Source organism: Capricornis sumatraensis, chromosome 14, assembly GCF_032405125.1.
Source record: "Capricornis sumatraensis isolate serow.1 chromosome 14, serow.2, whole genome shotgun sequence".
NCBI lineage: Eukaryota > Metazoa > Chordata > Mammalia > Artiodactyla > Bovidae > Capricornis > Capricornis sumatraensis.
In genome coordinates, this window is record NC_091082.1 from 56,807,283 (window position 1) to 56,827,500 (window position 20,218).

The 20,218-nt window shown below is 61.1% G+C and overlaps 1 protein-coding gene across 1 annotated transcript in view; it reads left to right on the forward strand.

Annotated features, from left to right (window-relative positions):
• MEGF6 (multiple EGF like domains 6) overlaps positions 1-20,218 on the forward strand; it is a 104,107-nt gene that overhangs the window by 13,091 nt on the left and 70,798 nt on the right. Inside the window, exon 4 of the mRNA XM_068985837.1 lies at positions 7,261-7,365. Within this exon, the coding sequence (XP_068841938.1) occupies positions 7,261-7,365 (105 nt within the window). The remainder of the gene's footprint in view (positions 1-7,260; positions 7,366-20,218) is intronic.

The following is a 20,218-nucleotide window of genomic DNA, read 5'->3' on the forward strand; positions in this document are numbered from 1 at the left end:
CAAGCTGGCGAGTGGGGATGCTCCAGAGAAAAATGAGGCCAGAGAGGGCCCACGGAAGGGAGGTGCTAACTTAGTGGGCGTCCAGGAGGCCTCTGTGTCCAGGGCGGTGGTGTCCTGTGTGATGTGAGTGCTGGGCCTTACTGGTGCCCAGGGAAGAGCCCCACAACAGAGGGAAGGGCAGATTCGAGCTGGTGGGAACTGGGCAGGGCTGAGCCATTGTCCCCACCCCGGGAGCCCAGCCCTGGGTCTGGATCTGTGCCTGTGGCCTCAGCTCCTTCAGCCAGGGCCACAGGGCAAAGCGTGGTTTGGCACCCCTGTGTCCAGCTCTCGAACTGCCAGGCAGGCCTGTCTTTCCTCCGGCCTCCTCTGTGGTCCCTGGCTGGCTGGGGCTGTAGGGAAGGAGCTGCAGGAAGGTGGCCCTGCGTACGCCCCCACCCCTGAGGTGGGGCTTCCTCAGCTTCCGGTCTCTGACCTTCACTGGTCCTTTCCCGCTCTGGCTACAGCATGGCAGCCCTGCGCCCACCCCGTGCCCAGTGGGGGAACTTACAGAGCTGGTGCCCCGGGCCTCCTGTCCCTGGTGTGGACCAAGGTACTGGGGGCAGGGCGTGTTGTCCTGCTGTGTGCCCCCCGCAGCCTGGTCTCTCCGAACCATGCATCACACCTGAACTGGCCCGGCCCTGTGCCCAACACACGTTTACACACACACTCACATTTGGGCCTGCAGCCCACCCAGAGGAGCTCACCACACAGCCTCACATACCCTCATGTGTACACACGTTGTGCCTGGGTTTACTCAACACGCGTGTGACCTACTCACATGGGCAATCACATCTGTTCACTCAGGTGTGCACCCATGCTCCTGATCACACATGTGTGTGCACAGTCATGTGCATGAACTCACACTTCCGTGGGTGCCCAGACACCTACACGCATGCTCTCACGGGGGCATGATGCAGTGGGGAGCACCGGTGACAAGACACGGAGGTGCCCCTGTCACCAGGGGCCCAGAGCACTCCGTGCGCCCAGGGGAGCTGGGACCAAGTTCAGCTTCTGGAAGGTTCTGGGTGCACGGCCCCTCCCCACCGACTGCCTTCAGAAAGGTGGGCATGGTGGGGGCCAGGAAGGAGGCTGCCCCACCCAGGTGTGCTCTCAGGGCTCCTGCGGCCCAGGGTGGGCCTGGAGGGGGCAGTGGGCTTCGCTGTCATCAGGGTGCCTCAGCCTCTGTGTTGACCAGACACAATGTCCCAAAGTCAGTGTGGCTAGTTTGTGCCAGGCCTGCCTTCATGTGGGGGCTCTGGGAGCTGGGCCTGACCCTGGGTAGAGGGAGTCTGCCCACCTGTCTTCTGAGAGCCCCCTCCCCCGTGTGGTGGGTGCTGTTCTAGGCACAGGACCCTGAGGAGCCGCCTGGAGGGCATGCTGCTCCCTCGGGCACTTGGAGCCTGGGTGCCCAGCACAGAGCTGAGGTGACTCCCTCCCTGCAGCAAGGGTCCTGGTGGGAGAGGTCTGGTGGGACATGTGATCTGGGCCCCAAGCCCTCAGCCAGCGTCGGGTGGAAGGCTGGCAGGAGCAGAGTCAGAGGGACAAGGCAGGAGGGCTCAGGCCGGCTCTGTCCCCTGGGCTCCCAGGGAAGTGGCCTCCCTTCCTGAACCACTGCCAACTTGAGGTGGGCACTGGTTCCCATGCCTGCCCGCCTACGCACGGCAGCTCTTAATCAGCGGCTGGGGTGAAGCTGAGGAAACGCTGCCCTGCAGCCTGGGCGATAAGATGGGAGACACCCTGCCTGCCTGTGACCTTGAGCTGAGCCAGCCCTCCCTGCTGGGGTCTCTGGGATGCAGGCGAGCCCTCACTTGCAGGGCTGGCTTCCAGACCCGCCTTCGGTGACCTCGGCATGTGGGCGGGTGGCTTGGCAGGCCGGACAAAGGTGTCAGTCTGGGTCACCCTTTCCTGCCTGTGGTCACTCAGGTTTCCACTAGCCCCTCTTGGGGCAGAGGGAAGGAGGCTCAGGCTCAGCCAAGCCTAGGTACAGGGTGGTGGTCGGGGGGCTGAATTTGCAGAAATCAAGCCCTCAGAGAACAGCCAGGTCCCATTTCCAGGGTCAGCCTGTCCTGGGACAGCGAGGCTGGGGCCGCCATGGCCAGTGGAGTTGATGTCTGGCTGGGCCTGGGTGTCCCTGTCCCAGTGAGGGGAAGAGGCTGGCATCAGGATGCCACAGACGATGCCTGGACGTGGTACCCTTCCCTGTGGACTGTGCTCCCTAAATCTGTCCTCCCGTTCCTGGGCCTGCCCAGGATCCCCCTCGGAACTGGACACCCTAAGGATCCTCCCAGCATTTGGTGTTAGGAATGTGGGCGAGTCCACCCAGCTTCACCCCAAGGCAAAGGCCTGGTCAACGTCTCTGAGCCTCGGCTCCCTGTCTATAACCTGGTGGGGGTGGTTCCTCCTCTCTGTTCAGATGGTGGCCCTGGGCCTGAGCTGCTGCAGGGCCGTGTGCCTCTTCAGCTCCAGGTGATTGTGTGGGGGCAGCACTCTGACAGTGTGAAGGGTCCATGAAGATATTGCATTTGACACATGGCAGGGAGCTTAGCCCACATTTCCAACCAACAGATGAGTATCAGGGCTGGAACTTTGGTCTTCAGAGCCCCAGCTGCCTTGCCCTGTGAAGGCACCTGGGTGGGGTGGGGGAAGGCAGCGGGAGTCCAGTGAAGAAGGACAGCGTCCTCCAGCCTTGGAAGACGCGGCTGCCTGGCAGCTGCAGACCCTGTGGGCACAGTGCTCCCCCTCCCTAGCTCGCCTCCACCTGCTCTTGAGTTTCTCACACTTGTGGGTTCTGACAGTTCCTCCGGAGTCCCTGAGGGTCCTGTGGGTTCAGCCATGCTGACAGTGACGAGGGTAGGTCCCCAAGCCTACCCCCTGCTGTCACCCTGGCACTCAGTAGGTGCTGATAAAATTCATTAAAAAGTATGGGCTTTCCAGGTGGCAGGCACAATGGTAAAGAATCCACCTGCCAAGCAGGAGATGTGGGTTTGATCCCTGGGTTGGGACAATCCCTTGGAGGAGGAAATGGCAACCCACTCCAGTATTCTTGCCTAGAGCTCCACAGATAGAGGAGCCTGGCAGGCTACAATCCATGGGGTCACAAAGAGTTGAACATGACTTAGTGACTTAAATAGCAATGTTAAGTATAAGGCAGATTTGGTACTTAACAATCTATAAACCATTTCCAAAGCATCCATCCTTCTTCCATTTAATACCTGTGCATGGCTCCCCTAGTGGCTCAGCAGTAAAGAATCCGTTTGCAATGCAGGAGACCCAGGTTTGATCGCTGGGTCAGGAAGATCCCCTGGAGGGGGACATGGCAAACCACTCCAGTATTCTTGCCTGGAGAATCCCATGGACAGAGGAGCCTGCCGGGCTACAGGCCACAGGGTCACAAAGAGTTGGACATGCACCCTGCCTGCTAGCATTTGAGCTCTGTGAGGGAAGAGTCATCAAATTGCCCACTAGGTGTACCATGTGTTTGTAGTAATAATAGTTTCCTTTGTGTAGCAGATGCTCAGCAAACGCTAGTCCAATAGATGAATCTGTCTGAGCCGCTGATGGGCTTCCCAGGCAACGAATCCGTCTGCCAATGCAGGAGACCTGGGTTTGATCCCAGAGTTGGGAAGATCCCCTGGAGAAGGACATGACAACCCACTCCAGTATACCTGCCTGGAGAATCCCCTGGACAGAGGAGCCTGGTGGGCTACAGTCCATGGGGTCGCAAGGAGTCAGACATGACTGAGCATGTAGGAGCCGCCACATAGAGCTTTGACATTTTTCTTTTCCACGTGTCCCCTGGGTCTGTTTTCCTACCTGCCTGCTCTTCACACACATGGCTCCTCTTTCTTGTAGAGGAAAGCAAACATCCTGATATGAAGCCTTAGTCTGTGGCTCCCGAGCTCCATTTCTACAGCCATGCTGTGAGTGTTGCCTGTGGTCTTCCTCACCTATGAGGGGTTCTCTTGGGGGGTGTTGAGTGACAGTGGGAGGAGTGGGGGGCTCCCGGAGGTGTCCCTGACCACCGCCCGCCCAGGGGACGGATGGGGACCCACAGGTGCTCCACCATGCTGCCCTGTCCCTTTGCTCTGGGTGCCCATCTTGCCACGAGGGGGATGTGCCCAACGCCACCCCATGCCACCCAGAACCCCCGGTCCCAGGCTTCTCTCTGTGGTAACCCCGTCTTTCCAGCATCATACAAGCCTGGGGCCACTAGGAGCACCATTCTTGGTCTGGGTGCCTTGAGCACCTTTGTTTTTAGCTTTGAGCACCTCTGTTGTGCAGCCTTTTCTCTTTTCTGTCTGAGAATGCACTGCCCTAGACATCCCTTTGGATCCTGAGCTCCTGCCTTCCCCCGAGGGCCTCCCCACAAATAACTCTCACGTCTCACTTGGCCTGACATTTATTTGTCTCTTTCCTTTTCATTCAACAAAGTTTATGGAGTGCCTTCTAGGTGTGGGTGTGTCGGTGGCACCAAGGGAGGTGATGGTGCTGGAGGCGGCTTGTGCCCTGATCCCAGGGAGCCCAGGCCTGGGTGGGAGCTTAGCTGTCGCCTTTCTTAAGGGCTGGTACACTGAGAGGTGCAGCGTTGCAAACTTTAGGGCTCTGTGGGCACTGATTTGCCTGGCGGCTTGGGAAGGCTTGGGGCTCCCCTCGTGGCTCAGACATTAAAGCATCTGCCTGCAATGCGGGAGGCCCGGGTTCGATCCCTGGGTCAGGAAGAGCCCCTGGAGAAGGAAATGGAAACCTACTCCAGTATTCTTGCCTGGAATATTCCATGGACAGAGGAGCCTGGCGGGCTGCAGTCCATGGGGTCTCAAAGAGTCAGACACAACTGAGTGACTTCACTTTCTTTTCTTTCTTTCTTTCTTTGGGAAGGCTCCCTGCAGAAGGGACCTGTTGTCCAGGCACACAGCTCTCGGGGTCTGATGGGTGGCTAGGGGGCTCTGTGCCAGGTCAGTGGGAAAGCCACAGACGGGTTTTCAGCCAGGGGCCCGTGATCTGATTCTTGCCATGAAGCAACACGATGGCTGCACCACTGAGAAAGGACGGGGTGAGTGGGACCGGCTGAGAGGACTCCAAGGGGATTCTAGAGGTGGCTTCGTCCAGCCTGACAACAGAGACAAGTGTGGACTCGAGATGCATGGGAGGTGGAGCCGATGGTCTGGCTTTGGATTGGACCTGGGGCGAGAGTGAGGCCGGCTCCCTGTTTCTGGCCTGAGCCCTTGGTGGCTGTGCTGCTGTGCACCAGGTCAGGGGAGGGGTGTGGGAGCAGGGAGTGGGGTGCTGTCTCCCCCTGAGCTCTGGAACTGACTATGGAGGTGGCCACAGGCAGGGTGCTGTCCACGAGGGCCCCCAGGCTGGGCATGGACCTGGCAGAGCCTGCAGAGGCTCCTGGGGTGGGCAGAGTCCCGGGGTGAGCTCCAACCTGGATACTTGGTTCCCCCATGACTGGAGGGGTGGCTCATCGTGGTAGTTTAAGGCTGAAGGTCTTCAGGACGGTGAAAACTTCTTTAAGATGTGAAAAGTAAACACAGCTGGCTTCCCTTCCTCCACAAAGTTGCCCAGGTCCACAGGTTTGGGGCTCTCAGCATTGGGAACTCTGGTGCCACATGACCTGGGTTGGCCCCACGCCCGGACTTACCTGTGCGGGTTCCAGGGTCACCACGTGATTCCTCCTACTCCCCTGTGGCACTGCCTTGTCCCCCAGCCCCCAACTCCCACCTCCTTTCAGAAATCTCAGGGAGTTTGCCAGGTGTGAGGAGAGCCAGCTGGGACCCCGGCAGGGTGGCTTGAAAGGAGGGGTCCCTCCAGGGCTGGGACAGAGGCCCGGTTATGGGACAGAGGAGGAAGAAGACGCTCCCTGAAAAGACCTGTGTCTCCCTCAGCCAGTCCTCCTGACTCTAAGTCAGAAAGCCCTGGGCTCATCTGTCCTGGGCTGGTTCCTCGTGGACTGGTCCCTCCTCAGCGGCTGTGTGACCTGGGGCCATGTGCCGCATGTCCCTGAGCCCCAGTCTCCTCATCAAGGGCAGCGCCTGGTCCAGGGGATGCTCAGACCCGTGTGCCCGGCCGGCGTCCCCTACCCTCAGGGTCTCCTGCCCTCCAGCTTCTCTCCCTGCTGGACCTGTGCGTCACGCTGGGTTCTGGGGTGCCTGGGGAGTGTCCAGGCCACTATTCAGAGTGTCCACTCACCCAGTGAGCACCCCGACATCTTTGGACTCAGGGCCTGGCTGTTGGTGTTGTGGGGGTGGGGGCAGAGCCCACCTGCCCTGGCCTTGCCCTCCCCTGTGTGGATGTGGGCGGGGGGTGGCTGCAGAGCCAAGAAAACTCATGCTGAAGCCCCTGGAGGCACCTGGTCCAGCCTGGGGTGGGGTCCTTTCTGTGATGGGGCTGGGACTGGACCTGCCCTTCCATCCAGGGCCCCTGCCTCTTGGGCTGGCCGCTGCCTCCTCCATGCAGTGGCCTGGCACTGGAGGGGGCAGCTCAGTAACCCTAGGCTACCCCAAGGCAGTGGGTTTAGGTGTAAACACAGCTGCCCCCAGGGTGACCGGTTGGGTCCAGCTGGGGCTGGGGTGTGGGGAGAGGGTCTGGGAGCAGGGAGTCTCCTCTGGAGAAGGCAGGGGAGGCCGGCTGCTCTCAGCCCTGACCTTCTGCCTGGACCCTCTCTTCTTGCTCTCCCAAGGCCTGGGTCAGCATTGCACCTCCTCGGGGGTGGAACCAGTCTGGGTATTTCCACCAATGCGATTTTGCAGGGAGGGGGCCTCAGCCAATCTCTCAGCTTCCTTCAACTGTGGGCTGCTCCCCCTGCCCCTCCCACCCTCCTCCCATGACCCCCTCCCCCTCGGCCTCCCCCAGAAAGTGCCCTGGAACTCCATGTCCCACTGAAGCGAGTGGGTGTTTTTTGGTTCACCTAGAGGGGCTTCACTGAACCCAGACCTGGCGGGGATGGCTCAAGCCCTGGTGGAGGAGAAATGGTGTGTGACCCAGGATGGCAGAGCGGAGCCAGTGACCTGCTGGCTGTGGGACCCTTCCCCAGGGCCACCACATGGTTCCAGGGCTGCAGTGGGGGTATGGGGAGCTGTCCTGTCTGTCCAGAGTCTGGGTCCTGTCCAGGCCTGAGGCCGCACCTTGTGGGGAGACTTAGGGACCTTGTGTCCTGGCAGTGGACCAGGGGTGCCCCCAGGCCCCTGCCCCTCCTCACACGCCTTCTCCCTCCCTCCACAGCTGTGTGCAGCTCCGGCCTCTGCTTTAACGGCGGCCACTGCGTGTCCGGCTCAGCCCAGCCGTGCCGCTGTCCCCCTGGCTTCCAGGGTCCTCGCTGTCAGCATGGTGAGTGGTGCCCACTCCAGGTACTCCATGCCGAGGAGTCTCTCATGGTTGGGGGTGGGGGGGTCTCTGTTGCCCTGACAGCCCCCTGCAGCCCCCTTTCTCATGGATGCCTCTGCCCCACCATCAGAGTCCATCCCGTCCAATAGCACCCTCTGTGGGTGGGGACAGTGCGCATGGAGACAAACAGGCATGAACCAGGGTCCCTGGGTCAGCTGGGAAGCGGCTCATCCCAGGGGTCCCTGAGCTGTATACCCACCTGCCAGGGGCTTTCGTGTCCTTCGTGTAAGAAGTTGGGGGACATGGGGTCCTACCCTCACACCTGCAGACTGGAGCCTGACCCGCTGACGATCCGTCCCCCGGCAATGTTCTGTGGGGACACTGTGGGTGTGGATGAGCTTAAACCAGGTGCTGGGGCGAGGGACAAGGGGGATAGAAATTTTATAAAGAAATACAGATGAGTACATGAAAAGTCGTCCAAAGAACCTGCAGACCTCCTAATTTCTTGGCGTGAGTCTCCCTGGTGGTCTTCTGCTTTGTTTGAGTTACTTACCTGGTCGTGTAGCTTGAGGGTCCTGCTGGAACAGGGCATGGAGCTGCGGCCGCCGTCGAAATGCTTGAGATGATTTCCCCTGCTTTGAACTTGCTTCTGCTGAGCAGCTGGGGGCCTCTTCCCCATAGACGCTGGGGCGTACATCCTGTGACGTGCTTTAAGGCTCTGGATGCCAGCAGGCAACCGGAGGAAAACCAGGAAATTGTGGGACCGGGGCCCCCGTTTGTAGGGGGGACCCCTGTACTCTTGCTGTTCCCTGTGCATTCACATGCGTGTGCCCCCAAAGTGGGGCTGAAAGCGGGGGTCTTGGGGAGGTGCTGGTCGAGTTCTGAGCCTGGCACTGGTGCCCGGGGTGCTGGCATCATTGGAAAGAATCAGCAGGCTCTGACTGCTCATTGAATGCCTTCTGTGAGGCGGAAGGTCCTGCGTCCTGGGCTCTGGGTGCTGGAGCGCTGCTGTCCGGCCACGGCATGAGGACCACTGTCTCCCTTCCAGATGCTGGGGTCCCGGCCGCGTACCCTGGACCATCAGTGCTCCAAGCCTCAGTCAGGCCTCCACGTGGATTTAGAGCCTGAGCACCTCTGTGGGCTGGACAGAGGTGACTCCACCCCACGCTAGTGCAGGCTGGGGTCCAGGCTGGGGTGCAGGGGCCCAGCTGCCAGGCATCACCTCTTCTCAGGGTCTTTCTGATAGCCGCGGGTGAGTGTGGAGATGCTGGGCTGTGTGGTCAGGGCAAGAGGGACATCCGGCCTCGAGCTGCTGTGGGGTGGTCCCTGGGAATGGGCTGTGCCTTGACAGTCAGCAGCCCCGGGGTCCCTGCTGCCCAGGGAGGGTGGTGAGGAGGTGACTGTGCAGTGTGGCCTGTCCTTGTCCTTGTCCTCAGGAAGCAGCCAGGACACCTGCCCCCCTGCCCTTGGGCCAGGCTTTCTCTAGCCCCCTCCCCTTCTGCCATGCTTTCTGGGGCCACTAGTCCTCCCACCACTCCTGCCCTGGCGCTTTTTCTGACGCCGAGCCCTAAACATCACTGACGGGTGCTCTCTTTGTCCTGAGCAGCACCCCCCTTCCTGTGAGACGTGATACTCGGCCTCCTGGGTACCAGAGGGTGCATGGCTTGCAGGGGTGAGGTGGGTGGGGGGCTCGTCATCCAGCAGACGCTCTGCAGCCAGCCGGGGGCCCCCTAGGGCAGCACCAGCCGCTGGATTCGGAGACCCACACTCGGTGCTCCTGGTGGGGAGGGGCCCGTGATCACAGCCTCACACACTTGCTGGTCTCTTGAGTCTGGGCTCCAGGCTTGGCTTTGACTCCAGAGCAGCCCTGCTCCCGAGGTCACTTAGGGATGGCCTCTCGGGGTGGGGGCACCTTCCTGTCCCTTCCCACACTCTGCCTGTGTCCCTCCCTTGAGCCCTAGCCTCGTCTGCTTCGTGGAAGAGGATCTGGTGTCAGGGAGGTCTGGCTGCTGCTGGCTGCTCAGCAGAGCTGAGGCTGGAGCCTGGTCCAGCCCAGTGAGCACCTTGAACCTTCCAGCCACGCCATCTCTAGTCATTGTGCTGGCCCTTGATGGGGGCAGAGCCTTGTTGAGATCTGATTGGGAGGAGAGGGCTGGATCCCCAGGACCCCTCCCTGTCCACCTCCCAGGCTGGAGCATCTGTATGGGGAGGGGTGAGGGGGCTGGCCTGTGACAGCCCGTGGCCCTCCAGGGTCGGGGCCCTTCCTGGGAGAATGGCCAGTCGTAGTAGAAAAAGCTGTAGGGTCGCCCCTAGGCCTCCTCTTAGGATACCATCTTCTGCAAGAAATGTCTGGTATGCAGAGCAGGCGTGAGGTCTGGTGTGCAGACCTGGTGTTCAGGGTTTGGTATACAGGGCTGTTTGTGCAGGGCTGGGTGGGCAGAGCTGGTGTGCAGGGTGGGTGTGCAGAGCTGGGTATGCAGGACTGGGTTGGGTGTACAGGGCTGGTGTGCAGACCTGGTGCATGGTGGGTGTGCAGGACTGGGCTGCGTATACAGGGCTGGTGTGCAGGGCCTTTGGGCAGGGGTGGTGTGCAGGGCTGGGTGTGTGCAGACCTGCTGTGAGGCCTGTGCCCCTGCAGGGCCGCTCCATCCCCTTCCAGTCCATCCACACTGGGTTTGGAGCCAGCAGACCTGAGACCTGGCACTGTTGGGCATGTTACTCACCACGCCCCCAAATATAATTGATTCCAGTTTCAAAAATAAAAGCCATATATTTTCTTGCTTTCTCAAATACTTTCATTTGAACAAAAGAGTGAGGAAGGGAGAAAGGAACTCTGCTGACGGTGGGGAGCTGTGGGAGAGGAGGAGCCCTTCCCCTGCCGGGTGCCCCTCCCCTCGCCTTGGGCCTGCCTGCCCACCTCTGCCCGCCGCCCCCTCCCCTCCCTGGAAGACTTTGGGCAGGAGCCTCAGGAGCACAAAGGGAGCCTGTGCTGCCGGGGCCTGGAGCTGGGGCTGGAGGCTGGGGCAGCACAGGCCCTCGGTGCAGTCCGGCCAAGGACGGCTGTCTGTCCAGGCCAGGCATCTCATCATCTTGATGTGCCTGTGGGCCTCAGGGTAACGTGCCAGACTCCAGCTCCCCTCTCTGTTTGGTGGGGATGGAACAGGGGGATGTTTGTGCAGGTCCCAGGCATCAGTGCAGGGGAGGGGCAGAGTGCCCTGGCAGCGTGGTGGTGACCTTTTCTCCCCAGAGGTCTGGCCATTGAGGGACCTAATGGATGATGGGGGTGGGGGGAGGGTGGTGATGGCCCCTTGTCCCGGGGTCCCTGCACACAGGATGCCTGAGCTTCTGTGGGCAAGTGGTGCCCATGTGGCCTCTCCTTTGGGGTAGCCTGAGGTCAGGACACCCCCCAGGACCACAAGCCTCCTTGCCCTGAGGACTGGCACCTTCGGGTACCCTGACCCTAAGTGGGCTCTGAGGATCCTATCATAGCATCCGTTCCATCAGCCCGACTGGGAATGGTTTCCACCCTCTGAAAATACAGCTTTGTCCTCCCTCTGCACCCAGAGTACAGCTGGGTGCGGCTTGGAGTGAGCGATGGCAGAGGCCCCTCCCACCCATCCCCCAGATCTGCTGGGGACGATCTTGTCATAGCCGACTGGCCTTGAATCTTTCAGGAAAAACAGGCAAAAAGAGTACACTTTGGAATGTTGTTCGGTCACTAAGTTGCGTCCGACTCTTTGTGACCCCCTGGACTGTAGCACCCCAGATTCCTCTGTCCTTCACTATCTCCTAGAGCTTGCTCAAACTCTTGTTCATTAAGTCAGCAATGGCATCCAACCGTCTCGTCCTCTTTCATCCCCTTCTCCTGCCTTCAATCTTTCCCAGCATCAGGGTCTTTTCCAATGAGTTGGCTCTTCGAATCAGGTGGCTAAAATATTAGAGTTTCAGCTTCAGCATCAGTCCTTCCAATGAATATTCAGGGTTGATTTCCTTTAGGATTGACTGGCTTCATCTCCTTGTTGTCCAAGGGACTCTCAAGAGTCTTCAGATTTGAATGCATCAATTCTTCTGCTCTTGACTTTCTTTATGGTCCAGCTCTCACATCTGTACGTGACTACAGGAGAAACCATAGCTTTGACTAGACGGACGTTTGTCTGCAAAGTGATGTCTCTGCTTTTTAATACACTGTCTAGGTTTGTCTTAATTTATCTTTCTCTAGTATCATAAATAGCCGCTGGTCATTTCTTCTGACCTGTTCTCTGCTGACCTCAGAGAAGGAGAGCGGCCTCTGAGGTCCTAGACCTGGATAAACTCTAGGTACTTCTTAGTTCAACAAGCTTAGGCCCTGGTCCCTCTGGGCCTCCATTACTTCAGCTGTCAAATGGTCAGATTGGGTCCGTCTCTCAGGCAGCTCTAGGACTTGCTCCTGGGTCCACGGAGCTCTCAGGGCGCCAGTGCTGATGTGCAGCAGGATGAGTGGTCTGGAGGGCTTCCTGAAGGAGGTGGCCCTGTGGGCTAGGCTTGGAGGTGCAGGTGGGGCTGAGTGGCCTTTCCATGTGGGAGCAAGACAGGGGCAGAGGAGCAGAGTGGAGGGAGGGAGTCGTTTTGGCCCAGAGGAACTGGTGGGGACCGACGGCAGAATCAGAGACTTAGGGTTCACCTCTGAGCCATCTGGAATGACCTGGAACCTGGAGAGGGGCAGCCCTGGGAACCCAGGCTGGCCTGCCCCTCCCCCAACCCCCTCTCTGCAAGGAAAGGTGTCCGTGGTCCTACCTGGAGCCTCAGGCCCAGGCCTCCTCCTTTGAAGGAAGGAGCCTGATCCCCACAGGAGCAGGGAATGGGTGGGTGGGGTCCTGGGAGTGGCCCTTAGTGGCTTTGGGTTCTTGAAGGGGAGGCCCTGGTCTCTGCCAGGAGGCCTTGGGAGCAGGCGGCTCCCCCTGAGGGTGTGGGGGTGAGAGGCAGGCCCATGGGTCCTGAGCTCCTGGCCTTGGCTCAAGGATGACTTTGTTTCTAAACTGGGATAATTGATGAATGGAGAGGAAGCCACCCCCGGGCTGCCCTTCAGTGGTGCCCACTGTATCCGAGGGTGGGAGCCTGACCCCTGGCTCGAGGTCCAGCCACCGCCAAGGGCTGCTCTTGGCCACTGGCCGGGACCAGGCCTGGGACCTGGCTCTCCTCTGCCTGACTGGTGTGCAGAGCTGCCAGCTCCCCCAGGCCCCTTGCCCTGCTCTGCCCTTCTCTTGCCCCCACCCTGGTGGGCACTGTGGCCTTTGGCTCTCACACATGCCCGATTTAGCTACATTGAACCCCTCCTTTGAGGACAGTTCCCGAAATCTCCAGGGAGATTTTTCCACTCCCTGCGGGAGCTGGCGCTGGGCATCTGCTGGTGGTTGTTGGGATGAATGGAGGGGGTGGGTGGCTGTGGCTGTGCCCTCTGGCCCTGCTGGCCTGACCGTGAGCTGGGATAGGTGTGGCTGCTGCCCTGTACTCGGGGGTCCGTGTCTCTGCAGGGCAGTGGGTCTCCAGACTGCCTGCTCCAGGACAGCCTGGAGACCCTCGCAGGCAGACTCCCAACTCCTTTCAAAGCGTCTGACTCTGGGAAGGGCCTTCATGTTCGCTCCACGAATCCTTTAATTACCAGGTTTGTCCCCTGCCCCCCCTCAACCCACAAAGGCGCCTCTGTCTTTCCGATGACTGTTCTCCAGGCCTGCTCTGCACACAGTGGGGCTGTGGGCCTCTCCCAGAGCTGGCCTCTGAGATGGGGTGGTCTTCTAATGACATAATTACATCAGGATCCACCAAGAGGCAGGCCTTCTGGGGCCCCGGGGGCCTGTGAGCTCGCCCCCCCACCCTCCCCATGCCTCCCCACTGGGTGTTTGGTAAGTGGATGGCACAAGTGCCCCTGCCCACGCGGGACCTACCGTGGCAGGATGGAGGCTGGGTCTGCAGAGAAGGACAAGGCCTCCCAGCCTCGCTTGCCCAGGGATGCCCCAGGCTGGAGCCCTGCCCATCCTCCTGGATGGGCTCCTGAAAGGACCGTGGGAACCTGCGTTCTGCCTTTCCCTGGCCTCGGCCACAGAGCTTGTCTGTGCCCCTGGGAGCTGTCTCGGACCCTCCCAGTGAAATGCCCTCTGGGCTGCAAGGGTCTTCCTGGGTGTGCCCTGGGGTGGGCTGGGGGCTTGTCCCATTTTACAGATAAGACCACTGAGCCCCGGCAGTTCCTGAGTTGCCAGGGTCAGTGATGTGCTCAGGGTGGGCAGACGGTTTCTTGGTCCCAGCAGGGCAGGGTGGGTTGCACGTGGAGGTCCTGCTGGGGTGAGGGAGCTTGGGGAGTTTGTGGGGCATCTGTGCAGCCTGCATGCCCACTGTGGGTCCTCTGACCGTTGCTGCTTTGGGACTGACAAAAATCGGGGTGCAGGAGCCCTGGATGTGTTTGGAGCTGAGGGGCCCTGCCTGGGCTTTTGGCTGACCTTTTCTGGTAGTCTGCTGGGCTGGTAAAGCCAGGCAGCTGCCCACTTGCCAAGGGGCTGTGGTGCCTGATTTTCTAGCCACTGGCTGGCTGCGGTGGGTGGCTTGGCACTTTCTATTCTGGACACAGGAATGGCTGGGCCGTGCTGGGTGGGGCAGGGGTGGGGGCTCAGAGACCCCTCCCTGCTCAGACGCCTCTTGCTGGTCCTCCTGCACCCACACTGGCTCAGGCTTTCGCTGCAAGGAAGGGGAGCAGAGGAGCCCAGCTGAGGGCCCAGAGCTCGATAAGACCAGGGCCTGCCCCCACCTTCCCTGCTGAGTCTTCATGGCCCTGTGTGCTGGGCTGGGTGGGGACACCCATGCCAGGAGGGGCTGAAGGCTGGGCATCAGGGGCAGTGCTCATCGGGGGTGGGGCACGGGGGCAGTGGAGGGGGCTGGAGGGGCCCCAGGAGGGGAGTGTGATGTATGGGGGTCCCTTTACTTGGGGGCGCTTGGCCTGGGCACTAGGGAGAGGCTCTCACAGGCAGGCCATGGGTCACTGCTCCCTGAGAATCGTGTGTGGAAGGGAACTCACGCATGAAGCCTGAGCCCACCTTCCAGCCCTGTGTGGACACTGTTCTGCTCTTGCTGAAGGGGGCGCCTTCCGAGGACCCCCTGGGGTATCCAGGACCACGGTCCACGCCCCCTACTGTGTCGGGCCCCCTTCTCATTACCCCAGAAGCCTGCTCCTCCCCCCACAGTGGGAGCTTCTGTGGTTGGCACTCACTGCTCAGCCTGGAGCCCTGGCACCTTAAATGAGTCAATAAAATGTAGCAGCTGCAGAGCAGAGCTGTTAGTCTCAGTTCCTGGAAAATTCCTGCCTGGGGCCATCCAGTGCTCAGGAGCCCGTTTTGGGGCTGGTGCTGCCTCCACCAGCAGTTGGACCCCTCGGCTCGGGTGACCACGCCCCTGTCCCCCAGTCCGACAGTGCCCTGAGACTTCGTGCAGGGGGCTCCGAGGCAGCGGGCTCTGGTGAGCCGAGAGCCCCCGACACTGGCTGGGCTCCTGGACGGGTGTCTCATCCCCGTGTCCGCTCTACCTGTGGCGCCTGCCTGCCGAGCGCTGGCCGCCAGGGTTGTGGTTGTTGTTCTGTTGCTAATTTGTGTCTGACTCTCTGCGACCCCATGGACTGCAGCACACCAGGCTCCCCCGTTCTTCACTGTCTCCCTGAGTTTGCTCAAACTCATGTCCATTGAGTCGTGTGGTGCAAAGTCCAGGAAAGACCCCAACTGCCCACTTCCAGGATTCCTGGGGCCGTGCCTGCCTCTGTGTCCTGGCAGGATAATTAATGAGGGGTCTGTGAGCGCGGGAGCTGGCATCCTGGAATCTGGCTCGGGTTCTGGTGGCCCCCCGCATTCCAGAGCAGGGCCTGGCCTCTGAGCCCCAGTCGGACCGAGGCCTGGGCAGCATCGCGCGGAGCCCAGCCAGCTGATTACGGGCAGTAACCGCAGGAGGAGGAGGTGGCGGCCAAGGGTGCCGACAGCCTGCTGGACTGATCTCCAGCTGCGGCTGGTGTGGAGGAGCCGCTGTCCAGGTCGATCTCCCAGCCAACATCTGCTGTGCTGGGAATCAGGAGCGGCGGAGACAGGCGTCACCCACCATTCAGGGTCAGGGCGAGTTTAGCCATCCGGGGAGGCTAGCCCGCCCTGGAATCAGGGGTCACAGCATGGAGGAGGCCTCACCCCCGCTGAGCCCCAGTCTGCTGCCGTTGAGGTCCCGCAGGACCACGAGGCCAGAAGGGGGTGCCGGCCGTTCCTGGAGCAGGACGTGGGGCAGGTGGCCCACATGCCCATGCACAGCTGTGATTGCCCCAGCCCTGACTGGGGACCCGCCCCCCTCCCAGGAAACCACAGTGTGTGTTGGCGTGCGCAGACCACAGTATGTGAACCTGGAGGTGGGGAGACCCGGACAGTTGGGCCCTACAGGTCATTTCGGAATGCTCTTAGCATGAACTGGGCTCGCCAATGTCCTGGCTTTGCCTTTGTCATCCCTGGGCTCCTGTCCAAAGGGCTGGCAGTGCCCTTCCTGCTCAGGGAAAGAGAGGGTGTGTTGGCAGCACACTCGGCCAGGACAACCAGACCGTTCACCGGGAAAGGCTGAGCTCCTCTCCGGCCAGCGCGTCCATGCGCGTCCCCGACAGGGGCCATCCCACACAAAGGGTGCGGCCACATGGCCCCTGGACGTTTGCACTCCAGCTGCGTCCGGGGGGGAAGTGTGGGGCAGATGGCATTGTCAGTGCTGGCTGGGCCTCAGGGGCCCGCCTGTGTCCCATTAGACTCTCGAATCCCCTGGGCCTTTCTGCCATTCCTGGGGACTCTGGCTCCGGCGCCTGGACCTTGGGTCTGCCCACCTGGAGGTCAGGGTAGCAGGTCTGGGAGCTCAGGCCTCCCTCGGGACTCCCTCTGGGTGTCACTGGTTACTGTGTTTGTTGAGGGGCGTAGGGGAGGTTCAGCATCACCTCCGGCTCCCAGTTCCAGCTGGCTGCTGCCCCTTCACTCCCGTGTGGCCCCTTCTTCTGCCCCCTCCCATGGGGCACGCTCACCCCCGAGGACCACCTCACCTTATGGCCTTAGTGCTTGCTCCCACACCTCTGGATCAGCCCCTCCCATGGGCTGTCCTCCAGGCTGAGGGCAGGCAGGCTGGACACGAGGGCAGGCCAGCTCTGGGCTGGATTCAGGACCGACCTCCACCTCACAGGGTGATTGAGCTGCTCTCCCCGTGGCTGGGTCTCTCTGGGTGCCTTCCGGGAGCTGAGGGACCACGGGCAGGGTGGAGGTGCCTGTGGAAGAGGTGGCACCAACGAGGCAGCCAGTGCCCAGTGCAGGCCTCCAGCCCGTACCAGGGCCTTCCTCTTGCACCCCAGCTGGGAGGGTGGCTGGGCATTCAGGGCTCACACTGCCTGACCCCAGGGGGAATTGTGTGCACGGTCGTCATCCTCTAGACACCATGAGAGCTCCAGGACTGGGTGCCCAGGTGCACCCAGTAGCTCCGTGGGTGCTCACACTTTCTCAGCTAAACTCCATCTCGACTAGCTCCCTACCCCAGCCAGAGCTGGTCTGCCCTCGTGTCCCACTCTGCTTGTAGGGTTTCCAAGGGCCCGCCCTCCTGCCCCGTCCTGCATCTGAGGGACTTGGCTCAGGCTGAGCCAGGCGGCCTGTTTGTTGCCTGGCTGAACTGCAGAGGGGGCAGGTATGGACGCAGCAGGGTTGCAGACCGTACTGGCTGCTCTGCTCACAGCCCCCCGGCCCTCCTGCCTCCAGAAGCACATACCATGTTGGCTGAGCGTCTGGGTTCCCACGGGAGAGGGAAGGTGTCGGGGCTTCTGGCTCTTTCTGTGGCTCGTGGTGGGGACGCCCCACCCCAACTCACCAGCCCCAGGATGTACCTATTGGATTCACAGACACAGAGCCGTTAGGAAGAGCCCCGAGTGCCTGGGCCTTCAGGTTGGAGGACCTGAACTTGGGCCCCAGTCCGTCACATCCGTCTTCCTGGTGGGCTGTGGGACAGTGTGTCTGGCTCAGGCGGCCAGCAGGGTGCAGAGCCTGAGTGGTGGGGTGAGTGGTCTTCACTGTGTCTCTCTGTCCCTGTGGGTGCGATGACGTCCCTAGGGACTAGGAGGGCCATCCTGGGAGGCCTGGGAAATGCTGGCCATCATGTGGTTAAGCACCTGCTGTGACACTTGGAAAGCAGGAGGGCTCATTCCTACACACTGTGGCCAGATGGGGAGCCTCTGGGCTCTGGCCTGGAGGGTCCTGGGTTGTGTGTCCTGTGCCCTGGGAGCCTGGGACTGCAGGAGTGCCTGGGGCCAGCTCTGCCCTGGCCCCAGAGGTCACAGACTTGCCTGCTCCCCTGTTGCCCAGGCCCTGGAGGTCACAGACACATGTGCTCCTGGTGCGGGTGGACAAAGGCAGATGGTATTGGGATGGGGGCCGAGTGTCCTCAGGAGTGGCATGGATGCCCACTGCTCCTCATCTCACACCCCCAGTCAGGTGGGGATGAGGGGAGTGTTGGAAGGGCTGCCCCTCACAGATAAAGTCATCCCACCTGGCTCCCAGCAGCTGGTGTGGAGGGACCTGACTTGTGCCATTTCCAAGGCCAGGGCTCCGGGAATGGGAGAGAGCTGGGCCCCATGCCTTAGACAGCTGCCTTGCATGACTCCTGAGCAGGGCATTTCCCCAGGGGTGGGGACTTGATTTCCCCTGATGCTGTGGGGTGCTACTTCTTCTGGGTGGTTGCTCCAGCCTGAGAACCTAGGCCCCAGGTCAGAAGTGGCCAATGGATGCTGCCCAGTCCAAGCCCCTCCTTTTACAGACTAAGTGTGGCACAGAGAGGGGGTGCCTCTGCCCAGGGGCCCTCTCTGTGTGTGCTCAGTGAGGGCAGGTGTTCCCTGCTGGGCCCTCTGCACTGTTTGAGTGGAGGGATGGATGTGTCAGTGGATGGATGATGGATGGATGGATGGGTGGATAACTAACATGGGGATCTGTAGCTAGGCCCACTGCATACCTGCCAACACCTTGCTTTCTTCCTCTGGACCCACTGGGGTGGGCAACTGGAAGGTGATGGAGGACCCAAGGTGGGTAAGTGAGATCGGGCTCTGGCCAGGAAGATGCCACCTGTGTGCGAAGGGGCACATGCTCAGTGGGATGAGAAGGTGGGCAGCTGGCCCTGTGAGCAGAGCAGTGTCCACCTGGGCTTCACCCCGTGCGAGGCAGGTGTCGTGCACTGGGGCCAGGCCTTGCATCCCTGACCTTTCTCTGTCAGGCACCGGCCTTGGCCCCCAGCTGGTGCCGGCTTCTGAGTGTGGTCCCGGCTCTTGGAGCCCCTAGAGGAGTTGGGGGAAATCCCAGGGACTGGCTGGGAATGTGGGCACCCAAGCACACAGGGCCTCTTCTCCCCCGCTGTGGACCCCCAGACTCTCAACCCGGGGCTGCCAGCTGCCCCCAGGGACTCCCAGCCCTGCCTGCCCTCCCAAGGCCTCTGTGGCTACAGGTAGGCCCAGAAAGAACAGCCCAGGCGTGAGGGACCCCAGAGCCTCCTGGAAGGGCTCCTGCCCCAGCTTGAGGGTGGTGCAGGGAGGAGGGGCCCACCAGCTCTCCCCTCGGGGTGGTGCACTGACGCCCCCTGGTGGCACTGACATGCCAGCACAGGCTCGGGGGCTGCCGGGATTTTGCGGTCAACGTGGGCGCCAGCTCCTCCTCCACTCCCTTTGCCATCCCCGCGGGGGATGCTGGTGTCACCTGTGACGGCTGCCGAGGGACACAACTGGGAGAGAGAGGCTGAGGCCTTGGCCAGGAGTCCAGGGGCACGAGTGCGGAGGGGGCGGCCTGGGTGCACGGCCTGCATTCAGTCAGGCAATCATTGGTTCATTCATTCATCCATCCGCCCCAGCAGTCATTGAACCTGCTGTGTCCAGGCCCCATGCGAGGGACTCAGCTGTGCATGGGGGCCAGGGGAACACTGGCGGCTGGGTCACCGAGGGCCTGCTGGGGCATGACCGGGCGTTCCTCAGCGACCTTGCTTGCTGCACATTTGTGGTGCGTGCGCTTCCGTCAGGATGCTGAGAGCTTTGCCTCGGGATGGGGGAGCAGGCTCCCGAGTGCTGAGGGTGGAAGTCAGGCAGCCATGGTGGCTCATGCTGAGGCCAGGCTCGTGGCCAGGCTGACCCTGGGCCAGGGCAGAGAGACTGAGGAGTCAGTGTGGAGGGAGAGGAAGTCCCTGTGTGTCCAGACGAGGGGAGGCTCCATGTGAAAGAAAGAGGGGTCTCCTGGGGTCTGGTCCAGGAGATGGCGTGGAGAGCAGCGATTTCTGAACTCGGGGAGACCAGGGTGGGAGCAGTTGGTGGGAACATGGGGCTTCTACTTAGGCTTCTGTGCCAGGAGGGGCCCTCTGGCCGAGGGGTTTTGCCCCAAGCCCTGGGGAGGAGCGGGCATCTGGATGTGTGCCTGGGAGAGTCCACAGCCTTCCCTTCTCAGACGTGGAGGGCACTGCAGGGCTCGGGCTGCCGGATGCGCCAGCCGCTGTCTGGTCTGTGTGCCGATCTGCAGGGTGGAGGCTGGACTTGCTGGCCTGCTCGGGCCCTGTGGATTCTAACACTCGAGCATCAGCTCACTTCTCCTCCTCGGGGTTGTCTGGGAGCTGCAGGAGGGCTCTTTGCAGAACACAGAACTTCCGCTCAAATCCAGATCTCAGACAAAGTAATCATCACTGTTGAATGTTCCTTCGCTCAGCAAGCGTTCTTCCAAATTTATTTGTTGACTTTTATCATGTGCCAGGCACAGCTGGGGGTTGGCCATGCCGTGGCTGCTGAGCCGACATGGCCTGATATCAGGGACCTTCAGTTCATAGGGGT